The sequence below is a fragment of the Centruroides vittatus genome, unplaced genomic scaffold (assembly GCF_030686945.1).
Source record: "Centruroides vittatus isolate TY-2023 unplaced genomic scaffold, ASM3068694v2 contig_351, whole genome shotgun sequence".
In the NCBI taxonomy this organism is placed as follows: domain Eukaryota; kingdom Metazoa; phylum Arthropoda; class Arachnida; order Scorpiones; family Buthidae; genus Centruroides; species Centruroides vittatus.
Window position 1 is genome coordinate 1,931,592 of NW_027122174.1, and position 27,742 is coordinate 1,959,333.

Here is a 27,742-nt window from a genome sequence, read left to right on the forward strand (position 1 = left end):
TTACCCACGACTTCATCCACACGGATTTTGCAAGCAAACAGCATTTATATTCATTATTTCAACAACCATAATAATTGTTATATAACACCTATCACCGAGAATGATGAGAATTGCTGAGAATCAAATGAACTGTTTTCAATTTTATCAATTTTCTGGAACGTTTACAATCGTTCTATAATTGAACCAATATGCAATAATAAACTTGAATTTAAAACGGTTTGAACATTTGGTTAAAAAATCAAAATATGTAAAACTATAACAATGTCTGAAATGTTAGCAATTTAATACGCCTAAGTACTCAATGAAGACTAAATGTAGTTAAAAACAAAAAATCGCATCTAAAATAATACAGTAGAAGCTGTTTTTCAGGTTAAGCCTTAATACTCTCTCTCTACCCCGCAGGGGAATTCCAAAAATCCCTTCTTAGTGTGCGTTTTTGTGACGTACCCTAACTGTGTACCAAATTTCACTTCTAGGCTCAGTGGTTTGCTCTGGGCGATGATGAATCACCTCAGTCAGTCAGTCTGGACAAGTAATTTTATATATTTAGATAAATAGAATTATTATAATTGTTAATATATAAATTTTTAAAATTGAACAATTCATAGAATTATTAGGCTGCAATTTGAAAAAATCGTAGGCCTATAAATTCCCGCTGTTATTTTTCCATTTGTCCGTCTGTCTTTATTCTCGAGAATGGAGTTAGATAGATGAAAAACAAGACCAGACACGAAAAGCTTAGGGATTGGAGGCCCTGATTAACTATATACAAACTTCCTATGAAAACCAGAAGTCACGTTATTTCAATTCGAAACTTTTCCTCCCGAAAGGAGTTTACCAATGACCGGCATCATTCTATTGCTAACGGGAAAAGTATCACGTACGGGGGCAAGACACTACTAATTTGGGGTGGAGAGCATATTTTTAAATTAAATAAATTTAAAAAATATGATTAAAAATTACAGCCCGGCATTGCGACAATGTCAGAATAAATAATTGCTTGTTGGAAAAGTTAAGTTATTTCATAATATTAAGCGGTGTCAGAAATGAAAGTGTCACTTTTAATTTATACTGTTTTACCAGAACAATGAAGGTTCAAAGATTACTTTTATTCAAGGACTAGTACAGATAGTTTGGATTCACTTTTTGCAAGGTCCATGGACAGCATGCTCTTCTATACATCTCAATTTTGCTCAAACTCCATGCCAGACTTCCCAACATTTTGAGCAATATTTTTCCAAATTTATTTGAATGAATTCAAGTACCTCATGAGAGGTACAGTACATTGCTGTTTATACTGTGCCAAAAATCTAACTGAGATACATAGGGGTGTTGTTTTTATTTTCCACAAACTCAAGCCCAGTATTTTAAACATAGTTGATAACTTTACGGGTATTATGAACCATTTCTAGATCTGGCCAGAAAACCACACCTTCCAGGCAATCATGTTGTCGGAAGAAGGGAATAGTGTTTTTTAATACACTTTTTGAGCTTTGAGGTATGTGTCAACATTGATAGATCCTCAAGAAATGAGATTCAGACATGTGTCCACATTCATCAATTGCCTGCCATATTAAGTAATTTTTTGGAAATTTAGCTTTTACTCCAACTCTGCCATAACCGATGCCCCGGCGAATGGTTTAATAAGCTTTTACCGAAATGTCTAGCGACCCGACGTGATGGCGGGAGCAAAATGGTGCTCTGTTGGCATTTGCAGAATTATTTTGTCAAAATAACTTTGGGTTAATACAGATTAGTAAAAATGGCATCAATAATATAACTGTGGAGAAAATCGCATCCACAGCCGACGAGAGCAATGCACTTCAGTCGCCGCGCCGACGGACTCCTAGGTGAACATTGGAACACGTTTTAATGTGTCACAGTTTGTCGACGTGCTTTTTGATGCATATTGTAATGTATCCAATTTCTTTTTTGAGATCAATCAATGGATTTTTAGGTCCTTTGAGATAATTTGAAGAATTGTTTTGTTTTTTATATTTTCTCATCCAATAAAATTCAAATGAAACTATTTTGTCGGTATTTTCATCATTCCAATGTATCTTTTCGGTCATACTTCACTTATTGATCCTTTTTAATATAACAAAAATTCTGAGAAAAAATCAAGTAAAAATCAATGTTGCAACCAAAAATAATACGGTTTATTTAATGACGATAGACCAAATTATGGATCCAAATATTAAAAGTTTAGTGTAGACTTGGCCAGAAATCATTTTAGTTTCTAAACCTATTTCTCTGCAATATTTGCAAAAATGTCAAACTATAACTATTTATATATTGACTTCAAATATGATAAGAATATCTCAAAGTGTATGGTGCTGTAACAATTATACTACCATTTGGTTGGAAACGTTTGACGTATGCTTCATTCATACAACACACTTTGCATTCTGAATATACTTCTAATCTATGGTTATTTTACTCAGAATATTTTCTGGCTAGATTATAAACTTTCATTATTTTTGCATTTGAAATTATTTATAGACCATTATTAATAAATTTGATAAATTTTGATTTTTATTTTTCCCCAGGCATCCAAATATCTTGAGAATGTATGGATACTTCTACGACGACACGAGAGTGTATTTGATTTTGGAGTTTGCGCCTCGCGGAGAACTTTACAAAGAGTTGCAGAAGCACGGAAAGTTCGGCGACAAGAGAGCCGCTGCCGTACGTATTTCGATTCGCTTACTTATTTACTATCGTTTATCGTTCTCGGACCGAAAATATTCATATTTTCGTGGCCGGGACGTTGCCGACGTGTCTGGAATCCTTGTGCAAAACTTCATCTAGGGCTTCCAAGAAAATAAATAAAATTTCTAAAGGTTGAGAAATGGTTGACATTTTGGAATGGTAAATTAGGACTGGACAAAACTAAATGAGGATTTTGAGATGACGACAAATAACCGAGGAATATAGTTTCAAAAACGGCCGACTCCAGTACGGACGTAGCTGTTTTTGAAACTATACACCTTGGTTGTTTAAAGTTTTAATAAGTTAGTGATAAAATGGAATGTAAATAACTATTGAAAAGAATATGAAAACTACATTAAACTCAAGTTAATTAAAATAAAGATATCAAATTAGACATAAATTGTACGAGTAATAACGTCTTTTTCAATATTTGAGCATCAAATGCTTAAAATATAAAAATATATCATTGAACATTATTGTTCCAAATTTGAAGGTACCAGAAAAGTTTTTATTATTTTAATCCATTAATGACGACATCCCCTGCAAATACGTCATCTGTTAAAAACGACTTATTATTTGTAAATTGAAGCAAATGCGGGAATTATTGTTATTCGAAATGACTTTCAAATTATGTTTTGCACATTTTGCTTTTTGCAAAAACTTGGGTTTACGAGTTTGACACGTGTTTTACTGTTGTTTTCAATTAGATGTCTTTTTCCACTTTGACACTTTAACCTTTCTTAAAAAATATTCTCCTCAAGTGGTAAAAATACTCTTCTTTCTTTTTGCCAGAATTTTCTGAATGTTTTTCCCACTATCATTTTCATCACAGTCACTTTTATTTTCAAATTCAATCTTCAAACTTTCATCTGACCAGACTAAATGTATATTGCAATTCTCCAACATCCTTCTCGTTGTCAATTTGATATACAATTTTTTCTATTGTCTATGATGTTAAATGTAGTCTGTCCTTGATAGTTTTAATAATTTATTTTTATGTTTATGGCCAAATTTATTTTTATACTAAACAGTTAGAAGTTTGACAAATATGTAATTAAAGAAACTTTGCACTGACAAGTTTAAAAAATATAGAACTGTAGGATACTGGAGTAAGGAAAATGTAAGACCAACAATCTACAAAATTTATTTGGCTATGGCCAAATATTAGTATCTTTTGCATGAGGTTTCTGTACCAGTTAGAAGACTTACAAATTTAATTGCAATTTACTATTTTTAGAAATAGTGCTTTAAATTCTAAAATTACCTTTTGATAAAATTTATTGTGTTGTGTCGTCGTTGATAAATCTATAGTAAAAATTTTCTTTACAATTTCAGTATATTTCTCAACTTTGTGATGCACTTACCTACTGTCATTCCAAAAAAGTCATTCATAGAGACATCAAACCAGAAAATCTTCTGCTGGGCATCAATGGAGAATTGAAAATTGCAGATTTCGGATGGTCCGTTCACGCCCCCTCTTCCAGGTGAGATCCGACGGAATAAATCCGTCGATTTCTTCGAGCAATTGAAATTTGGACTGGCGGCTACGTGGTATTTGTTTGTGTTTAACTTAGATTTTTCCGCGTTTGCGTAGGAGAGCCACCATGTGTGGAACTTTGGACTACCTACCTCCGGAAATGATCGAACACAAGGTCTACGACGAGAAGGTAGACCTGTGGAGTCTGGGCGTCCTGTGTTACGAGTTTCTGGTGGGTAAACCGCCGTTCGAATCCGAGTCCATCAACGAGACCTACATGCGGATAGCCAGAGTGGATCTCCGCTTTCCGTCCCATGTCTCCAAGGGTGCCCGGGATTTAATCAGTAAGGTGAGTTGTTTTAAAAAATGTTTATTGGTTTGTCGGTTCGTTATAAAAATTGCAAACTTTCGAATGAACTTTTTTAACAAATATGATATTGTCTGCTTAATCGTTTGGGACTCGTTCGTACAGATGACTATAATGATAATCGATTGATGACGATATTCGGGGTTAGTAAATAAGACTACAATTATGACAAATTTTAATGTTGGAATGTTCGGGGACACGTTAAAACAATTATAAACATACACACACAACATTCAGATTTAATAGTCATAATTTTTTTTATCAATTACAGTAATTTAACCAGTATATAACTGAAGAGATGCTATAAACTACTATAGTGCGAGCAAGTAAGTAAATAGTACTGAAAACTCTCTTTGGCATTACCCATCTTTAATAAATGAAATGCTCACTCAAGTACTTTTGACATTTACAAAAAAATGCCTTCGTTGAGCGAAAAACAAAAGAGCATATTTTAGAATGTTAGTATAAAATTTAAATAGTAACTCTTTCTAGTTAGAACAAAATTATGTAATTTGAAGAGCTTGAAATATCACAAACTCGGCATTTCTCGCAATTAGTTTGGTTAGAACTGCCGAAAGGCCGATCCCTTCGGTACTCCTTGCTTCTGAAGATAGATTTTGTTATTAAAGCAAAATAATTGTGTCTGTTGCAGGTAAAAGGACCTTGCATATTTCTAATACTTGCTACATAGAAAAACCTTTGTTTAATAACAATACTTTAGCTAGCATTACCACCTCATTTTTTTTTCTTTTTTACATTATGCCAGCTAAGACTGACAAAAATAGTTACGATTGCATGTTGCCGGCTACATGTTAAGCCCGACAATACGGCAACGTCTTTGGCAAACGGCACTTTAAAGCAAACAACTGCCGTAAGAGAAATCAATTAGAATATGTAAAGTTTCTTGAGCATACTTTATACATTAATACACAGAATTAGCATCTTTCTAATGTTATGTAACTGATTACTATATCCAGAGTTTAGTTTATGGTAAAGCCCCATTTTACAACGTAGTAGGGTTTCTGACCCATTGTTTGTAAAGTGAATCTTTGTAAATTAAGTGCAAAATTTTAAATTATTTCCTTTGGTGTGAAGGTTGACAATTTTTTTTTTTTTTTATTTTGTTAAACATGAATCTTGCCTCGTCTGCTATTATTCTAGTTTTGGGAATGTTCTTTTTGCTCATGGCACTGATATTTTTTTCTATTATTCCGCTTTTTGCTTATGATGGTCTTGACACATTTGCAGTAACAATTTGGGCCAGATAAAGTACTTTATCTGGCCCAAATTGGTTACTAATCGTCCTAAAGAGAGTATATGTAAAATGAGCTCTTACCTCGTTATATAACGAGGGGCAGCTGGACATATGTACGTGTACTGTACAATGTCCTTCGGAAATATGCTGGAGCCATCTCTATTGGAATGTCTATTGGCGAACAACATGATGTATTTATACATCTGTCATAAAGATTATAATAAAAAGTTGTCGTAGAGCTTCTCTGACTGACAATCATTTAACTCCTTAGGATATATTCATAAACTCAGATTTCAATTGTCTGTTCAAGATTAAGTTGCCATTTACACTTACAATCCCTGTGTAAGTAGTATGTACTGTACCTGTACCAATTTATAAAAATAAATTGTATATATTATGTACTAAAATTAACAAACAGATGGCAAAAATTGTTTGTGCAAACATGCACAAATTTGAGATGATTTTTGATAAATTTTTTTATATTTATTAATTTTTAAACATAGCAAAATGTAGAAAGTTGTAATTTCACTCATTTTTATTGTTAAAACATTTAGGGGCCATCCATAAATTAAGTAAGGGTGATTTCGGTCATTCTAGACCTCCAGCCACCCTTGTGTAAGAAACCGTAATATTTTCTTTGATCCCCTCCCCTTCCCCTCCCTATCTTATGTAATATTTAGGCATGATTTTATAGAAAGATTTTAACAAAAGATATTTTTTATGAAACCCTAAAAACCTTAGGTTCAAAATATATAATTATTAATTAGTTAATTAATATGCACTATTATTTATACAACAAATTTAAAAATATAAAAATTTAATGAATTCGAATGAACAATTTATTTTAAGAACTTTATTTTTTAATTATTAACAATCTTTTTATTTTCTTCTTTAACTGCACTTAATTACTATTCAAATATCAACACAAAAACCTTTCAAAATGGTTGAAAACGTTAGAAATTTGAATTAAAAGGCTGCATTATAAAGGCTTTTGTGTCAATACTTGAATCTTTTTATTATTATCATTATCATTAATCAACGTCATAATATTCATTTTTATATTTATTTTAATTTTCACGAAAGGACGCAAAAAACTTTGACAGATTGACTAGCTAGTGCACATGTAAACAGAAATGTCATACAAAATAAAACAAGAGAGAATAGAGAGAAACCACATTCCGTTGCCATATTGATTACATCTTGGCTAAGGCCAAGAAAAGAACTACATGCTGCAAAAATGTGCTAGGTATACCTGGGGACTAAATCAAAGAGCTTGTAAAATTCTATATAATGGGGCAATACAATCAATGCTACTTTACACAGCCTTTAGCTGGGGGTTACATGACCCCAGCTAGAGGCTGAGTAAAGTAGTAAAAATTCAGTAGCAAGTAAATTACTCTCTCTTCAAAGACAGTTTGTGATCAGAATTTCAAAGTGCTGCAGAACTGTTTCTACTAATGTTTCTCTGATACTAGCAGAGCTCCTTCCTTTGCTACTATGTATTGTAGAAAAGGTTCTAAACTGCTACGTCAGAACTACAAACATCAAAGACTCAACAACAGGCTCTACTCCTATCTTATCTAAGGCTGTTCATATGCTACCACATTGCAATTACCCTACTATCTCTGATCATCACCCTGTAAACAAGGTTATCCCCAGGGTACATTTGGTGTCATCTGCTTCCTCCATGGATAACCATGCAGACATTAATATCTACACAGATGGATCCAAAAGCCTTCTTCGTGTTGGCTTAAGTATCTGTATATTCCTCCAAACTGACATATTTTGCCCAAAATATGTTAGAAGATATTGATATCCCACCATATACCTCCATCTATTAAGCTGAGGATGATGCTGTCTACCAAACTGTTTAGTGGACCACTTAACTACCAAACAAAACTGTATCAACATTTACAGTGATTCTGTCTTAAAAGCTCTGTTATTTTATTGCTATTGCAATTGGGATTTAATATATTTACAAGATTTTTAATATGGTGCTGGATATAAGATAACTTTTATATTTGTTCCTGGTCATACTTGTGTACTAGAAAATGAAAAAGCCAACTTTGAGGCTAAGTCAGCTGCAAAGGACGCTGACTTGGACTACACTCGCATCCCTCTCTTGCGTAGCAGCCTTAAAAATAATATCCATGACAACACTATGCAAAAGAGGAATCAACAATGCAGGTTCTTATCACCACTTAGAAATTTAACTTTTGCTACTGCTCAACTACTTACTGAGCACGGTAATTTTAGAAGCTACCTGGCGATGGTAAACTGGGCAGAAACTGCCTCTTGCTTTTGCTCTACAGAAAACATAGACACCGTCAACCATATAATCTATCATTGTCCAATTTACCATCAAGATAGATTTATTCTGAAATTAGAAATCTTTACGCTTGGTTTCGGGTGGCCGTGTCAACTCGATTAAGTTTGTTCAGAAGCCACTGTTAGATGCTTTTTACAATAATGTTCAAAAAATATGGAAGAAAAGACTATTTCTAATTTTCAAATTTGAAGTTTAGACTATTTACGAAAAAATATAATATATTTTGAGTAACAGTTACAATGGTGTTATTAGAAGAATAAACTTGCTTTCACAAAAAAGGTAAAAAAATAGGTAAAAATTCCACAACGTTAAAAACGATCAAGTGCCAACCTTTCATTAGAAGTTCTAACACTATTTCTAATTTCTAGTTTTACATTTCAGTTTTCACTAAAAGCCTAATACTAATTTTGGTTTACATATTCTTAGTGTTATACACCCATAGGAGTGATGCACTTACTCTAACAAAAAAAAGAGAGAGGCCATGTGGTGGTTTCTCTTTCTCCCATGATAAAAAATGTGTAGAGTGTGAGTCTGCTAGCATTATTATTCTATCATGTCACACGAGATCGCATTAGTACACCAAGCGTTCTTAATAGAAACAGCAAAATTGAAGTCAAATCCAAAACTCCACCACTCAACGAGATGAAAAAATAAGAATATTACGTAAGATGAGATCTATTACCCCCCTATCCCCGAGTAAGAAATCTTAAGAAATCCTTGACCTCCATCCACCCCAAAATACCTTACGTAATTTATGGACGGCCCCTTACCAGTTAAAATTATAATCGTGTAATAATGTAATTTTGATTCGTTGAGGCATTGTGACTTTGACTTTTTTCTTCTCAGTTACTAAAGAGAGATCCGGCAAGTCGACTGCCCTTGGAAGGAATACAGCAACACTATTGGATTAAAGAAAATTGTGGTGCTCCTTGCACTTCCTCCAAAGTTCAATAGAGAACCTTTATTCTTTGAAGGTTCTCGGAGCAAATGTGACTATTTTATAAATATCGATTGGAACCTCGAGGATAGTCATAATATTTTTTCAATTTATAAAGGATTTCATCTATAATAAATTGAATGCAAGTCGGTTATTAGTTAGTTCTATGTATTTATGACGTACGGTCAGTTTTAAAACGTTTTCCACTGCCATGTATTATAATTCCTGTCGGCATTTCTTGTAATTTTATGGGTAACCTATTAGAAGAGCGAGATGTATAAATATTAAAAATGTATGGAATGGATTGTTCCTTGTTACAAATAAAACGTGAATATGAAAATAATTTTTTTTTTTTGCTTTTTTTGTGAAACTTGAAACTAACATTTACAACCGGTTTATGTTTGCACTACGTTAATATTCTGTAACTTTTTGCCGTACATTTGGATGGCAAAAAGTAATGTAACAACCCAGGTTTATCTTCTTTCTGAGCATTAGCAGTTACCTTATCCGTGGACTGACTTCAGCGACCCAATTTACCGTTCTCTTCTCTTTTCATATTACTGTTTAGCACCTAATTCTGCGAGCATAGAGGCACTCTAGGATGTCTTCTTTCGGGGAGTTTTTCACTACCCCGTATATCTTAATTAATAACTTATATGTCAAATAAATTATTATTATTAATTAATTGAATACAATATCAAAGGGGGGAAGAACAAAACAATAAATTCTCTTAACTCAAACCATCTAATTTCTGTAACATCTTGTTAAATTTTAACAAATCCACAAAATTGGACTTAGAACCACCATGCAACATTCTTAAGTATTCCCCGTACATATCATTTCCACAATTACTAAACATATGGAAGCACCATTCACTATAACTACAGATCTGGTTGCAAATTATACACACCAAAGAAGCACTTCTTGACATAAAACAGTTTAACCGCAGTTTCGCAATTTGTTTTTTCATCGCAATAGAGATTCCAACATCCCTTAAATATCCTGCCATGCCAAAATCAGGTTTAACCGGATGATAATATCATAGCAATCCAGAACTATTCAGCACATTCTTCATTTCCTGTAGTTCCAGTTCTATACATCTCAATACTATGGACGGTATTTGTTCTTTTCATCTATCAATTTGTTTTTCAATAACCATATCACCGAATCCCAGCTATTCCAGCCAAGTTTTAAAATCCAGCCACCATGAATTACTCTCCGCTTTCATCCACATTCTTTGGATACTGATTCTAGGTAGCCTATCTCTAGGTAATTCCAATATTCTTACATAATATTTTAGAACTGCTTTTATAAAAAAGATTTTCAGTGGTACTCATCCAGTTTCCCACAAAACAGCCACATGTGATGCGTGAAATCTGGGGCCCAACATTTTCTTCAAAAATTCTCTATGAATTAACTCAAAATTATTGACATTAGCCAAACCCCAGACCTGAGCACCATATGACATAACGAATTTGACTGTTGAATCAAACAATCTGAAATGTGGAGCATACGAGGCTAACCCTGGGATATTAACGGTTTTAGATAATTTCACCAAAGCACCTTTTGCTTTTCTTGCAGTAATCTCAAAGTGGTCTTTCATATTAAGATCATACTTGAACCAAAGGCCCAGGTACTTATATTTTTCCACTGTTTCAATCTCTTGTTTATTCAAAAACCATTTAAGCTTACTTGATCTTTTACTGCCATTTTGGAAAACCATTATCTTACAGATTAATAATAAAAAAACTAAGTCCTCAGTTGAGAAACTCGTAAGATCATCAATTGCCAGCTGTAATTCAAACGGGCTGTCAGCCATAATCACCACATCATCTGCATACAACAGAACCTTGATATAAGTATTATTGCCTAACCATAAGCCATTAAATCTTGATATTTCATTCAATCTATTTATCAAACCATTGATATATAAAGAAAACAGTAATGGACTTAGCGGACATCCCTGCCGAACTCCTTTGTTACAGTGGAAGGATTCACTAGTAGTACCATTAACCATCAAAAATGCTGACGTATTCGTGTACGTCGATCGCAATACACTCAAACCTGTTTTTGTGCGATTTTTTATTTGTGCAATTTGTTTTGTATGTGATTTTTTTGTGTGCAGTATATGAATTTCAATCAAATTGGTATACTGCACAAAAATAATTGCACAAAACGCATTGCACATATAAAAAATTGCACAAAAAAGGACTGCACAAAAACAGGTTTGAGTGTAAATTCAATATTTTATAACTTAACCTCAAATCAGCAAGCCTCCTCCATAATTTCAGATGATTTACTGAGTCGAATCCACAAAACAAGTATATACTTTTCGGCGTTTTTTGACTAGCCTTTCTTTTAATAAATTCCACAAAACAAAAATATGGTCCACTCTGGAATACCCTTGACGAAAACCCACTTGCATCTCTGATATAATATGCTCACTCTCTACCCAAAATATCAGTCTTTTACATAGGATCGTTGAAAAAATTTTGCTAACAGTATTTAACAATGCGATTCTTCTGTAGTTGCTTGTATTGTTTACATCTCCTGATTTAAAAATGGGAAATATTCTCGCCATTTTCCAACCGTCAGGGTAAATTCCGGTTACCAGAACTTCATTAAAAATATCCAACAGCTTCTGTCACAATTGCTCATCTACCAGTTTCCAACATTCCATTGGAATACCATCCGGGCCAGCTGCTTTACCTGATCTTGCCTCACTCAAAGCAATATCTAATTCTTTGAGAGAAATATGCCTGTCAAGATAACCTACAGTTATCATCTCCAAACAAACAATTTCCTTATCTAGGTTATCACTAAACAGTAAACTTTTAAAGTGCACAAGCAATTCAGTTTAATCTCCTCCTGTATATGGAATTTACTTCTACCTTGTAATTTACGAATGCATTCCCAAAACATTTGACTTGACTTTGAAAGCAGTTGATTAAAACTGGTCAAATATTCCTGTTTCTTACTTTTACATAGCACTCTGAAATTTTGTTTCGATAATAAATATTCTTCAAATCTCCAATCCTCTCCAAGTCTCCTCCATCTCCTGAGCTTATTCTTCACATCAGCCTTTTGTTCTAAGCACTCATCATCAAACCACTCTGAATTATTGCTACAGAAGTGTTTAACTCATTTTTTTCTATATCTAAATTTATCCATTATACCAGACACCATCACAGTAAGATTATTTAATTTGCTCATGCTATCATCAAATTGCCTGTCCCAACAGATATCTTGAATTTCACTTACAAACGCCTCCTGCCATTCTTTCTTCCATCATCTATTAAACTGGACCGATTGTCTAGAGTAGCCCTTTTTTCCCAATCCTTTGGCAGAAACTTCAAGATGCAGCATCATATGATCAGACTGAATACAGTCATCTATACTAAAGTACAGTAATTTCTCAGCTGCCAGACTCGTTTATACACAGATAGTCAATTACACTTTTACCCAAGTGTGAGAAGAAAGTATATTTTCCCTGTACATCCTCATTAACTTGACCATTCACAATCATCAACCCTTTTGCTTGACATAATTCCACTAACTTCAAACCTATCTTATTGATGCATTTATCTTGCGAGTTCCGATAAACACTATAATCCAAACAAGGGAAAAACACTACCTCCCCACTCCATTTCATTCAAAGTTCCAATTCTGCCATTAAAATCACCCAATAAATATATTTCTTCATTTTGAAAAGAATCAAACAATGACTCAAGTAACTTATAACATTTAACATAAACTTCTACTCTAATATAAACAAAAATTAACTTAATATTTTTCCAGTGTACTTCAAACAACCAATCTTCAATGGGACGAACCACCACCTCTTTCAATTCTTTATCAATCATCAGTACCATCCCACCTCTTTTTCGCCCTTTATCGAATATACTAGTAGCGTTAATCTTATAAAATTCGTATGCATTACTTACATCTGTCGGTGGCTTTCTTGAATCTAATTCACCCAACCAGGTTTCCATCCAACAAGTGATATGAAACTTTCTCACAATGCCCATCTCCATTTCATATTCCTTCTTCCATCCGTTCATGTTCCAACTGAGAACTTTTAATGAATCATGCTTACTCCTAAAAAAGAATCACTGACACAGCTATCCTCATCTTTATCCCTGTCAAACCCTGCAAATGTTTCCACCTATCACCAATTTATCACCTTTGAAATATGCAATTTTCCCCTCCTTTCTGGCCTGTCTTAAATTATCCATCTGTTGTTTTCTCTTCTCTCTACATTCAACGGAAAGGTCCTTCCTGATGTGCACTGCCTTCCTCCAGTCAGAAACATCCAATTTGGTACAATTACTCTTCCAGCTGCTCAATATATCTCTTTTCGCTTGCATGGAAATGCAGGTAACCAAAACCATCGTATTATTTCTGGTATTTTTTGTAAGTCTAACACAGTCAAAAAGGACATTCGATAAACCAACAACATCCCAAATTAACTTCGATACTGTATCAAAAAGATTTTTCCTATCATTCAACTCCACATTAAACAATACCAAATTTCTTTTCCTTAGATTGCTTTCAAGTGTGTTAACTCTTTTGGTTAGAGTAGTGATAATTTGCATATTGTTACGGTCATTTCCGCAGTCGTGCACGGATTCTAATTTATTGATTCTCTCCGTCAGTATATTAATCTTATCGTTCATTTCCACAAAATTGTCTTTTACAAAATGTAATTCCGTCTCTATTTTTAATTCTATAGCATCCTTCATTTCACTCAACATACCTCTTATCTCTTCTAAGAATAATTCTTGATCCAAATTCTTTCTAGTGTCTCTCGCTTTAACAGCACTTCCAGTGGAACAGGACCGAAAACGTTTACCTGGCGGTGTTCTTAATATCCTTGCGCTCTTCTCAAAAGCTGCTTCCTTTTCTTTGGCACTATCCCGATCCGCACACTCCTTTAGATTTAACAAATTTATCCGTAATAAAAAGCAATTACGAAAACTTAGCCGCAACAGGTGCAACTTCACTTCAAAACACGCCAACAGCCTCAGCGACTATAGCGCCCCCACTACCCCATATATCACTAATCTTGGTCTTCTTTTAACTAGTTCTCATGTCCTTAGGCTTGTTTTCTCTTCTATTACCTTCTGCAACTTCTGCTTCTCCTCTGCCATTCCAACTTCTATTGCCACCCCACCTCTTCTCAGTTTTCTCACCACTTGGATACCCTACTATCTCTCTTGGATTGATACTCTTCTTTAACTGGTCCTTGGTAACACTGGCATCTCTACCCTCCTTTGCTGGCTCTACCAGTATTACTTCTTGCTGGAACCTTGTCTTCTTGGCCACAACCTGCGCATAACTTGGCACAGGTACAGGCTCTGTTTAGGACCGTATCCAGCTACTCATTGATTGTCTCCATCATCACTTGCAATGGACTTTCTTTGTGTTCCTTTAGCATATCTATTACAGGTACCCCTCACTTTACGACCTATCTGCTTAACGACCACTTGCACTTATGACCAATTGAGTTTCGATTTGCAATTCGGGGAATCCCCTTTCTCAGTTTGAGTGTCAGTCAGTGGCAAATGGTGACATGCACACTAAGCATACTATAATAGTTTTTTTATGAATAAATTTGAAGTTTGTTGCATAATTTTTATAATTTTACAACGATCCTTTATTCCTGGTGCAAGCTCCTCGCTTATTGACAAATTCGCTTAACGATATAGTTGTCGGAATGGAACTCGGTTGTAAAGTGAGGAGTACCTGTATTCTGTTCATCTGCTTGCACATATAAGCCGCATGGTCTTCGTACCTAATTGGCAGCTGCTGTCCTTCAGCATATAATCCTCCACTTCATTGCAGATACTTTCCACCAGCATCACTTTCTCACCTTGGAGAGTAATGTCCATCTCCTGGGGCAACAATTTGTCATTTGACTCCAAAATCTTTGGCCTCTTGGCCAAAGTCCTGTGAAAGACATTTAATGTTTTCAACAGATCACAATAACTGTTTAGCTTCACCCTGTTAGGGGTTACTACCAGGTAGGACCTTGAGAAGGTACAGTCATCACTTCTCCTTGGTTTTGTTAAGATGCAAAGAAAACGAGCAAAATATCTCAAGGCAAAATTGATAGCCTGAATAAATGCACAAAAAATAGCTCACAAATAGTGCAAACAATACAATGGGACCCCTTGCCTCTCCAGGATCGAATAATATCCACTTTGATCCCATACAAAGTGAGACTTAGCCTTTCGAAAACGATAAAAGAACAGTCAAAAGGGGGAAAAACAGTTGATTACAAGAAAGAATTTCAAAGTTCAGAGGAATTTAAGCCGATTGGGATCAGGTTAAGTGTCGATAACAACCTTTCTCGCTCCCCAAAAGGTTTCAAATTGTCACTGGGAGACAAGGGAAGACCAATTGGAATGCAGAATAGAGGGGAGAAATCCTTTAAAAATTTGTGTTTCAAGGACATGGCATTCTTTACTCCAATATTTCGATATTTGTTCTTTTTCTCCAAGAGCTGATCGCCCTCTAAAATTTGTTCTGTTTCCCAGAGTTGCTCTCTCTCCAAATTTATCAGCATGCCCCGAGGCAGTCAATCCTGCAGATGACTGTCAACGGTTGAGTGTAGACATTCAGACTTTTAATGGACTCTCTTCTTAAAAAGAAATATCAAAGGAGAATTATAATGACAAGAAAACAGAAAATTTTGTAAGAATATTTTATATTTTATTAAATGGGAGAAAGTGAATGGTAAGCCTGTCTCAGTGTGTAACACACCCACATGATTGTCTTGACCCCTCAACTAATCACACACAGTTGCCAAACCTTACAAAGACTCCACTATTAGTAACCATTTAGGCTACTTGCCATAGTGTGTATTGGTGAGGCATTTTTATAGGGTAGTTTACCATTGCTTTTCCCACCCATCTCATTTTGACTTGGGACTGACAAATAGTTGAAGAATCAATCGTGTGGCTAGCAGTGGCGTGCCGTCATTGGAAGCGATGGAAGCGCCGCTTCCACCTTCCAATGACCTTCCCTTGTATTTTATAAAATATAAATTTTCATATTTTAACATACTTTGCATTAATTAAAATTAATATTTTATTATAACTGCATTATGTATCTTTTACAAATTTCTATACTACATGTGAAAAAAAAACGATAAGATTGCTATTGTATATTCGAATAATTCGGTGGCGGAAGGAATGTCGAAACCGGGTCAGTTTCTAATCAGCCAGATTATATAGGCATTGGCACATGCGGTTTACAGTGCGCCAACCTCACCCGGTTTAGCTGGTAGAAGCGACACACGCGTAAAGAGTCCGACTTTATATCCTGGAGCAGTTGTGGGCTGTTAGCCGCCTGCTAGATATTCGGCCACCCTCGCCCGATTATGTGAATCACGAGCAGACTAGATCAACGGCGGGCAACCCCCGGCCCGCGGGATCTTTAATAGATTATTAAATTGGAAAAATAACTAATTAATAGTTATTTTTCCAATTCTTTGTAATTTTCGAAAACGATAAGAGAAATAAATGTAGTAATTAACTTTTTATTTATTTATTTCGTATTTGCAGACTAAAAAAATTACGAGTCACAAGAAGGCGTCAATTGACTACTACGGCCCGCGGAAAAAACGTAAAATTTATTCTGGCCCATGTTATAAAAACGGTTGCCCACCCTAGACTAGATTTATAACTTGACCCAACCAATAGGAATTTACTGGCATGTTTTTACGATAGTTCTATATAGTTGACAGGAGTTTTTAAAAAAAATCCATTAAAATATTTGATATATTTATTCTGCGTTTATTCCGCTCTCCCATCTTATATTACTTACAGATTTCAAGGTTAAACCGGTGATATTACGATTTAGTATGTCCCATCTGTAAGAGGATGCAGAAAAAACGTGTACAATTCTAGCACAGTGTTAAAAAATTAACTGTTACTTTGGCAGCATCATTTACAACCAAATTTAATGAATGAGACGTACAATGGTACAAAAAAAGCTCTAGAATTTATTTTCTTTAAATTTACGATTTATATATCCGTTGTCATAAAAATTTGTCTTTCCACTGTTTTCCCAAGACTACAGATATTCAGGTACAAAGTAACCGGTTTCGACTTATTTCTACTTAAGAAGTAATTAAATAATTAAAAAATTAGGGAATTAGAAACATATATAAAACCCTGATGAAAGAGCCGAAATTTTACTTAAACTGAAGCTTAACTGAACCAATCTCTTGCCGAGTACAGTGGGGTCTGATCTCTTCATAATATTAGATGTAATAAAGACAGAAATTTTTCCAGTTCGAGAGTGACCGGAAAGTTGTAAATTTTGAAAATTTCTGCGAACACTCGGTCCTAAAACGAATTAGTTAGAAAACGAACGACGGACAATCTGTTAAGTTTAACATATTTAGATTTTTACAGCTATGGTGAGAAACGTTTAAAATCTACAACAACCCCGTCGCGTCCTTTGAGATATACTAGTAATGCGACAAAAGAGGCATTTGACATCGACCGGTATCGGCACCCTCGGGATTTGGCACGCACACACCTACCTGGACCGTCTCTGATTTCATTCATTAGCACTCGTAGGGAGCCATTTCACTAAGTGGATTGTTTTAAGATTTAAAAAGTAAAGAATATTTTGTTATTTTTATGTACGTTTCTTCACAAAGTTATAATTAAATATAAGTTTCTTTAAAAGTATATTCATACAATTGAAGAATTTTTTTTACTAAGCATGTATATTCATCACACATTTTGTTTTACTAAGTAAGTTTTTTTTATAATTTTAATTTTAGCCATTATATCGTGGCTAGTGATTCAAAAATTTATTTTAAAAAAGTTTTGGTTCAAGACCATATAATGAAAAAGAAAACATTATTAAAAGTGAAAGACCGATGCCGAAATTAAATATAAATACGTCAACAAAAAAATTTTGACATTTTGACGATAAAATTTATGACGAATGACGATTCTTTCATAAAATTGAAGCAATTTGGAAATCAAAGTGGAATAGAATTTAACTTTGGTAGACAATATAAAATAAATATTGAAAATTATAACGAGATAATTACAATTAATAGATATATCTAAATTAATAGAAGTTATATGTTTTTTCTCAAAGCAAGAATTGGCATTTAGAGGGCATAGGGAATTTATTGAATCTAATAACGGAGGTAATTATATTGAACTTTCTTATTTATTAAGTACGTCAAATAATCTATTAAAAATACATTTAAAGAAGTATACGGTTTTTACTGGCTTATCGAACAAACGAATACGAACGGGCCCTGATGCGCAATTAATTGATTGCCCCTGTAAATCGGCTTCTTACAGAAACACAGCTTCCCTATCATCAAATGTCACAGCACGCCACTGATGGCTAGTTATTTCAATACTAATTTAAAGTTAATAAAAAATAGAATTCTTTACCAAGCTTTTTATTATTATTTTATTATTTGTTAAAGGTTATCAGAAATTTTGGAAATTTTTATATAATTTACAGATATAAATTTAAGCAGGAGTCAGTTGTCCAATTGACAGAGTGATGCGACTCCCCGGCATATCCAATGTTCCTGCGGCATGCCACTCGGCAACAATATGGCAACAATAAAATTCGTCGAGTGTCCTGTAGTCGAAAGAATGCCCTTCCTCTCACTCGTTTTATAAACTGGGCATTCATAGCTTGGAAACATTTTCAATTCATCCTTTTTCACAGGTTTGAGCCAAATCTATTGTAAATTCCAGTAAGCAAGTTTAATTAGATAATTTTGTTACATAGATTAATAATTAAATTAAATTGTGCAATTAGAATGACAACAAGAATAAGCAATATGCTAACGTGCATATATTTCAGAATTACGTCAATCTTACCACAGGTAGTCTATCATAAAGAACTTTAGGCATCGATTCTCCTAATTCCCAGATCTCGTGATCCCATCTCGCTCCCTCAAGAAATAATCCTCTGATAAATACACCTAAATGTAGAAATAAATGTTTAATATTTGATCTTGACTATATTATGTTTAATATAGTCAAATATTGGTGTATATATCTCATTTAATTAAAAATTTCACCAAATATGACAAAGAATATAAATATTCTATGTTTTAGTTGTTTTGAAAAGTGAAAAGCAATTTGGAATAATAGTTGATAAACAAGTGTAGTGTTATGAACAAATAACACTAATAAAGGAAATACAGTGGAACCTTGCATAATGAGCAAAACAAATTGTGAAAAAATGACTCACTTAACAAGTGATGAGAATGGGAAGTCCCAGATTGTGTGCATGCTCCATCTAGCATCTCAGTGTTGCTTGTGATCACACATTTTTCCAACATGCCAAAGGATATGCCAAATTCTTGGGCTAAGGCTATAAATTAAATATTAGAGATAAATTAATTTGACTAAAGGTAGGCTTTATGCTGCCATATTGAATTTAATGACCAATTCCAGAAATTTCTAAATTAAAAATTATAATTATTAAATTTAATATGAGATGGCAGCATAACTGCCTTCCACTAGTCAAAATAATTTCTAATATTAAGATCAACAACTGCCGAATTATCGGGCTAGCAAATGGCTATAGTAATATTAATAAAGTTAATTTGCTACCAGTGTTAGGTGTTAGGCGCCATCTTTTGCTAAATTTAATAATTAGAATTTTAATTAAATAATTTAAATAAATTTAGGCCTAACTAGAAGATAACGAATCGGCACGGAAGTGGAAGTTGCGGGTTCGAATCCCGCTTCGGGCCGATTCTTCTCTTCCAGTTAGGCCTAAATTTATTTAAATTATTTAATTAAAATTCTAATTATTAAATTTAGCAAGAGATGGCGCCTAATGCCTAACTCTAGTAGCAAATTAACTTTAATTATTAATATTACTATAGCCATTTGCTAGCCCGATAATTCGGCAGTTGTTGATCTTTATATGTAATGGGTTAGTTGTTGTTTATTTATATTTCTAATATTTAAGTAAAGCCTTTACAAAGCCCAAGAATTTGGCATTATGTTTGGTGTGTTTATCAGACATATTATCTGTGATTTTTTTTTTTTTTCTGCATTTTAAGTTGGTTCATTCCATGCTGGAAGAAATGATGATTCATGCTCCTTAACAATGTATATTGTGTAATTTTCTTTGAATAAACGTTATACATAAAACATTTGAGTATTTGTTCAGCGTGTAATGCATTATCATATTTTACATTAATTTATATGGAAAATATTGTTTCGCTTTATGAGTGTTTTGCATTATGAGTGTGATTCTGGAATGAATTATGCTTGTTAAGTGAGGTTCCACTGTACTATGTTAGAAATGTTGCCTCAGTCCATTTAGAAAAAGTAATCATCAGGATGATGATAAAGTTTCTGTTTTCCACTTATTATTATATTAAAAGTTCTCAGTAGGCTGATTACATTTACTGTTGTTTAGTTCTGTGTCATGTTTTTATTAAAATGTCTGGCTTAGGTGTCACATCTTATCTCATATAAGAACCAAGTTTTGTCCATTATTTCTATTTTCTTTTAATTACAAATAAGTGACTATCTTACTGTAGTTCATATTACATTGGAATATAGTAGAACTTTGCTCGAATTTCCTGGTTGGCAATATTTTGTTGGTATGTTATAAAACATCATTGGCTTGTTCTATAATGCAACTTTTCAATTGTCAGTTAATGAGAGATATTTGTTCTTGTTACTATAGTTAGTTCTTAGTTTTCAAGAAAGTTTTCTTTTAGTCTTAGTAAAAACTTGAACATCTTGTATGTCCCAGTTTGCTAATGACAGTCACTTACTCTAAGGGTGTGACTATGCAGACACAAATGAGAAGAGATGATGACATTTCTTGCTCTTGTTAAGTACAGTATGACTACATCAATACGAGCAAAAGTGATGTGGAGATGATGACATCATGTTTGCGTTGAACTTGTCACAAAGAAATATGAATTATTGCACTGTATGGAAGTAAAAATTGAAATACAGTAGAGCATCGATTATCCAACTTAATTGGGTACAGGTTGGTCGGATAACCGAAAAGTATGAAAAAATACATTATTAGTATAGTGTATTAGGCCTGGTTTAAATACTAGCCTCCCTTTCATGGTCGAGCCAGTGCTGCCAGCTAAAACATGCAAAAATTTAACAAAAATAATATTAAAGTAGCCAAGACATAACCAAATATCGTAGCACCACATCACTAGCAGATATTTTAATTTGCCGACTAGAATGCGGTCGGTTAATCGGGGGTCGGATAATTGATGCTTACTACTAGAAAAGAAAAAATTTTGTTATTAGGATTACTTCATAATGAACATGAAAATACAGTGTTCCTCCTCATTGGAAACAGCAAAAAGATAAAGAACTTTTTTATAATTTGTTAATAAAACAGTTATATATTTTCTATGTATATCTATAGTTTGAAAAACAAAAATCTTTTTATATATACAGCAGATGGAAGATGAAATGCCATCTTCTACTTGTACTAAAGCATATGCACAGTATTCAGCAAGATACGATAAATACCAAACCTTGTCAGATATTTACAAAAGCCGAAAATTTGCTCTCAAGATTTCTTGCTTCTTGCTTGTGCATGGTATTCCTTTACAAGAACTATATCGCTCGCTACTAAATTTGCATCTACATAGTTGCACCCTAAGAATGCACTAGAAAATTTATCAGGTCGGTGTTACATGAAATTTAAATGCTCTAAGATTTTAACAACATTTATAATAAATTATACCATCGATCGGTGGTTCTTCATAAATTTTGTCCTCCAGTATAATAAAATCAAAAGTGAGATGATCTACTGGTATGGCATATTTACGAGCATAATTTTGTTGGGCACCAGTCAAAAAAGCTTGAGTGAAGAAGAAACCAGAAATCCAAAATACTGCTGGAGGTCCTCGTGTATACCATTTCTGAAATTTATAAACAAAAATTATTTGATGTTATTTACAAAAGAAATAATTTTATATATATAAAGACAATCTAAAATTTATATGAATGTTTAGATATTTACACCTTTAACGAATGATGTAATTATAATTATTTTGTATCACAAAAATTTTTATTATCTTAAAAATGTTCATAATTATTTGATATCTAATAGAGGTCAATTATAAGTGATCAAAATCTCATATATACTAAGATCTAAATTATTTTTTGCCATAATGTAGTATTCTCAAAAAATTTAATATTCTACCTGTAAAAACTCAATTCTGTTAAGTAGATCATGGATGTAGCTACCCAAAGGTTTTAAAGAAGGATAAGATTTCGACATCCAAAGTTCCGGAACTTTTCCATTCAATATGCTTTTCATAATTCTTTCAATTTCTGAAGACAATACAATCAAACCCTATAAATATGTGTTATATATGAGTTTTACTACATGTATAAAAAATTAAAAATTTGTGGCATCAATATATATAGATTTTAACAGTTCTAAACTTTGTATTTAATAGAAAAATGAATCAGTTAGGTATCTGCATTATTTTTAACAATAAAAAATATTAGGCAAAACGGAATTAGATACTTGCTTTTCTGATGACTAGATAATGGGAAAACTGATAGTTATTATTTGTTCCATTTGTGTCACTTCATAGGGATCAGTCTTGAGTAGCATGTGTTTTGTTAATGTAGACATTTCTTATAACTGGCAAGTTTAATAACATTGGCATAAAGGACAAAATTATATTTTTGCAGGTGGTGGGTGCAATGAATAAATTTACAAGGGATAAAGGAGTTCCAAAGAGTATGAATGACTGTGTATGAGAGTGTTATGATGCCTGTGCTCATGTAGGTAGTGAAACTAGGGTATGGAAGAAGAGTCACAGGAGTTTGCATTACTGCATGTAAGATGAGGAATGTGTGGTATAATGAGAAGTCACTATGAGAAATGAACAAGTGCTGGAAGAATGTGGGGTGAAAGAGGGTATGGTACAAGTGGATGAGTATCTGAAAGTACATAAGGTGTTGAGACAAAGAAAATGGTGAGCAAGTGAAGTGTGACAGAAGAGGCATATAGTATGTCTGGACAAGGTGCTGAATGAATGGTTTGTAAGATTGTAGTCTCATTTTGCCAGCTGCTCATCCTTTTTTGGACTATGAGAATGAGGTATATATGTTTGTGTTCCACTAATAATAAATGTCTTATCACACTTAAGAATAAAATCTTTAAAAAAAGCCTTCTTAACAGTTTCCTCAATAGATTTTTTTAAACTATTACTGCAATTAAAAAAGGAACAATTGGAAAATTGCAATAAAGTTAAAAAAGGAGATTAAATCTATTGAGACTATATAAATAAATGCTAAAACCTATATTTTGTAAGAGTTTGTTCAGAATGTTGTATATGGAAGTGGTCATTGAAGCCTATATGGATGTTTTCAGATCTTTTTATACTTTTATGAAATTTATTTAGTAATTAAATAATGTAGCTCTAAAACATCAAATACACCTATCCCTCGATTTACACAGAAGATAGGTTCCTGAGAAAAACATACGTGTAAATCAAATTTGCATCTTTTTGAATGTAAAAACTGTGTAAATCGAAAGTACGCAAAAAACGCATAATTTCGTTGTTTATTAATTATGAATTTTTTTTCAATTTTTTAAAGGTACATAAATCAAACAAAATATTGAAAGGCAAAAAAAGATATATTCTTTTATTAATTAAATACAAAGTACAAAGGAACAAAAAATAAAATCTGAAAGATTCATAAAAATGTAATGTAATTGTGTAATGAAATGTAAAAAATGTAATTTAAAAATAATGTAATCGTTTGTTACTTATGAATATGAAAAATTAAAATTTTCTGGTTTAAAACCATGTGCTATGAATGCAACTTCAATTGCGTATGGGGGAGTACCCTATATCGGTTTATCGGTTACTATTTGACGGATTGAAATAAAACTGTCACCTAGTATCCTAAATATCAACATATAACATATAATTAAGGTGGATTGGAATATAGATGTAGATTAGTTAAAAATTGTTCCTTTTGATCATGGCCAGTTTATTTTCTACATTTATTTTTGAAAACGTGTAAAAGAAGTACCATGTAAAACGAGGGATAGGTGTATTTATAATTATTTGCTATAGGTCAATTAATAGTAATCTGATGATCATATAGAGTGTTATTTTTATAAAAGAACTATCATGATGGCAGACGGCACCACCACTGAAGAGTTTTAGGTTGGCAACATGGAGAAACAAAAGAGACTCATTCTTTATTAGGGTTAATTGTTGGATAGAATCCACAGAATATGTGCTGAGGTTGAAGCAAAAGGATAGCATAATGAGTATTCGACTAGCTTGAATTGATTGCAAAATTTACATATCTGAAGGCATTAGGAAATAAAATTCATTTACTTTGTCAAATAAAAAAATATTGTAATGGAATCCTCCCTCATGGAAAACCACACTTTCAAACTGTAGTGATCTTAAATGAAACAATTTTAATAATGACCATATTTACAGAAAGGTACAGTATAAATATATACACTGGTGTCCAAAATTAAAGCAACAAACACAAAATGTGAGTAGCTGAAACTTACATCATAAAATGGCACTTTGCTGATTTATGCATCAGGCAAGTGTCATGCAAATGAGACATGATAGCAGTGCACCTGCGCAATAAAGTATAATGCACTGTACACATAGCTAAATCATTTCTGACAATCATCTGTTAAGACTACTAACACTGAAGAAGTGTTTGATACATCAGTAGCTTATCAGGAAGGCCTCAAAGAAGGCTGTTCATTTCTGCATTTTGCTTTAATTTTGGACACGTGTGTATTTCTTTCTGTCTACGGTAATTCTGTTAGAGAGGGAGACCGCCACTGAGAGTTACTATCAGGAAGTTATGCCTTGAGGTAACTGGAGTACCAGGAAAAAGTGTGAAGTTTAAACAAGAGAGAGGATATTCTGGAAACAGGTGTGGATATGTTCAACACGGGGACTTTGTTGGAGGAAGAGAAAGGAACTGTGAGTGAAGTTGAGAAGAAGATATAAGAGTAATTTCACAGTCCTTGTCTATCTATATATGGAATTCCAATAAGTATCAGGTTGTAAATGTGAAATTTAGACATTTCAATTTTTTATCTATAATTGAATAGAAAAAATGCTCTATTTATATATACCCACTTCAAATGTTCTAGAGTAATCAAAGGACATTTCATCACATATTTCATTGGAAAAGGATGCATTGGCATGTCTGACAATATGAAACTTTTGAAAGAACACATTCATCTGTTGTTCTTTCACTCCAAAAGTAGCCACAACACAATGAAGGCTTATGATCTCATCTGTAAAGTGTTTGCGGGTGAACAAAGGTCAACCAGCTGTTGCAAATTTCAAAAGGCGATGATCTGTGTTTGTTTGGTGTCATCACAATGGAGCAACTATAAACCAACATCATTATCACAAAAAAATTCTAATATGAACAACTGGATTGTTTGAACATCAAGATCAAAGAACTTTGTCCAAAAATTGACAGTTTGATACGGCCATAACATCCTACCAGCACATAGAACAAAGATAACCTTAGAGAAGTGGGCAAGTCTGGGCTATAAAGTGGATGAGACAAAATCTCCCAGCCCAAATTTGGTGCCAACTTGCTATTATCTATTTTGTACCCCCTTAGAACCATACTACCCAATATATAGTTTGAAGAAAGTCTCAAATGTCAGGTATTCTTATCAAAGAAAAACTCCATTCATTCTGTGCTTACAGGATTGAAAGATTGCAGCAAAGGTACCAAGATATGAATTATGTTGATGGTGGTTACCTACCAGGCTGAACTTTAATTAATCCCTCAATACTACCATGTACTGTACATCAAAATCGCTTTAATCAAATACAGTGGTACCGCAGTATTTGAGCAAACAATCACAACCCACTAGAAGAAATTTTCAGTTAATGGCAAATACTTTTATAAAAAGTTTCTATGATAAAAATGAGTAAAGTTTCATTTTATTTTTAATTAAATTAGTTAGTTTCCTACTTTGCCAAACAAAATTATACTCAATCCAGTTTTATGTTCTTCATGCATTAAGTGAAAAACAATCATTATGTTGGTGACACACTACAATTTGTTGCAAGTTTACAAGTTGTTATTCATTAATCTTTAACAATTTTTTCCTGAAATTTCTCTTTGTCAATGGCTTTTGGGTATCCTTTAGTTCAAAATTTTCTGAATGAAACTTTCAAACCACATTTCACTTGCTCAACATTTAGGAGCATCTTCCCATACACCATGAGTATTTTTTACTGTTTGAATAGCATTATATCCTTTACAAAACTTAAAAAACATACACAATATGCCTGATATGAATTTTACCTGTGGACTGTGGACATTTACGGAAACAAAATGTGAAGTAATCAAATTGAAAAGTTTTAAAATAAGCTTCTAACAAAGAATCACATTAGCAGTAATGTGTTAAATTTTACAACTATCATAACTAAACTACTTATTTATATGGGAAATCACCCTCGGCATGAAAATAGCAAATTCTCCAACACCTTATTTTCTGAGAAAAACATATCTGTGTTAGGTGAAGACAGCTGTTAAAGTCACATTGTGTATGCAGCAAATGTTTTTAATTAAAGGGATTGCCACAATTAATTTTGCATGTTAATCAAAACTGTGTTTTGCAAGAGATAATTATGAATAAAGGCAACAATTATTACAAATAAGTTTTTTTTTCAAAAAGGATTGTTTTTTTACGTGTGTTGGGTTAAACCCAACACAAGTAAAAAACAATCCTTTTTGTCTGAACAAGAATATAACTGTTAGATCTTTCATTTTAAGATCTTAATTTTATCATGAAGTAAATGCTCAGAGAATGTAGATTATTATTATTCCAGAAGTTTTTCTGTAATTATAAAATTAACTTACAAGAAAGAAATGTTTTGAAAGAGGAAATAAAATTGATCTTAAATGATTTTATGGTTTTAAATGTACAATTTAGAAGATATTAGTACTAAGATTTTTGATAATTGTTTATGATTCTCACAGTTTAACATCAAATATTTGTACTAAATTTTAAGATAAATAAATGAAAAAATGCATTACCTTGACAGCTTTCTGAACATTATCTAATGATTTTATTATTGTTTTTAAGAGTCTATTGAATCTCTCCATTTCCTGTACAAGCACTGTATTCATACTTTGTTCATAACACATGGGATACAACTTCATTGCTATTTCAATATCAAACAGTTTTGGAAGTTTAGAAACAATGTCGGTAGCTATTTTCAATACATTACCTTCAGCCAACTGATCTCCTTCTGATATTCCATGAGTCTGGTTTTTTAAAATAAAAAATTAAAAATCATCATTTATCTGTAAATAAATGTTTTGATTAATTTATTGTATATTAACAAACTACTAATGTGTAGACAGATTGAAATTCATCAAATAAACATTTTAATCTAACTAGTATTAATACAAAACATAGCCATTATTCTTAACTTCAAATTCTCAATTAAATATATAGTACAATGTCCTATATATTAAGAAGTTGGCACCACTCTTGCTTATCCAGCATACCTCCAGTGTGGTTGTCTATGCACTTCTGTTTCCATGAAATTGTTAGTGATGTCATACATCCCATTTTTCCTGTTTAATCAGGTTTCATTTCTATGTACAGTATTGAAAGTT

At 33.0% G+C, this 27,742-nt stretch overlaps 2 protein-coding genes across 7 annotated transcripts in view; one reads left to right on the forward strand and one right to left on the reverse strand.

The window, feature by feature from the left end:
* Positions 1-9,420, forward strand: part of LOC136974600 (aurora kinase C-like) — a 39,187-nt gene extending 29,767 nt beyond the window's left edge. Inside the window, exons 6-9 of the mRNA XM_067269532.1 lie at positions 2,550-2,688; positions 4,048-4,196; positions 4,307-4,538; positions 8,987-9,420. Coding sequence (XP_067125633.1) covers positions 2,550-2,688; positions 4,048-4,196; positions 4,307-4,538; positions 8,987-9,094 — 628 coding nt within the window. The 3' untranslated portion in view covers positions 9,095-9,420. The remainder of the gene's footprint in view (positions 1-2,549; positions 2,689-4,047; positions 4,197-4,306; positions 4,539-8,986) is intronic.
* Positions 9,421-18,503: 9,083 nt separating this feature from the next.
* LOC136974588 (dynein axonemal heavy chain 7-like) overlaps positions 18,504-27,742 on the reverse strand; it is a 158,084-nt gene continuing 148,845 nt past the window's right edge. For all 6 annotated transcript variants that reach the window (XM_067269506.1, XM_067269505.1, XM_067269508.1 and 3 more), the window contains 5 exons: positions 27,155-27,385; positions 22,284-22,436; positions 21,822-21,999; positions 18,953-19,056; positions 18,504-18,810 (listed from right to left, as the gene is read on the reverse strand). In XM_067269506.1, coding sequence (XP_067125607.1) covers positions 18,604-18,810; positions 18,953-19,056; positions 21,822-21,999; positions 22,284-22,436; positions 27,155-27,385 — 873 coding nt within the window. In that variant the 3' untranslated portion in view covers positions 18,504-18,603. The remainder of the gene's footprint in view (positions 18,811-18,952; positions 19,057-21,821; positions 22,000-22,283; positions 22,437-27,154; positions 27,386-27,742) is intronic.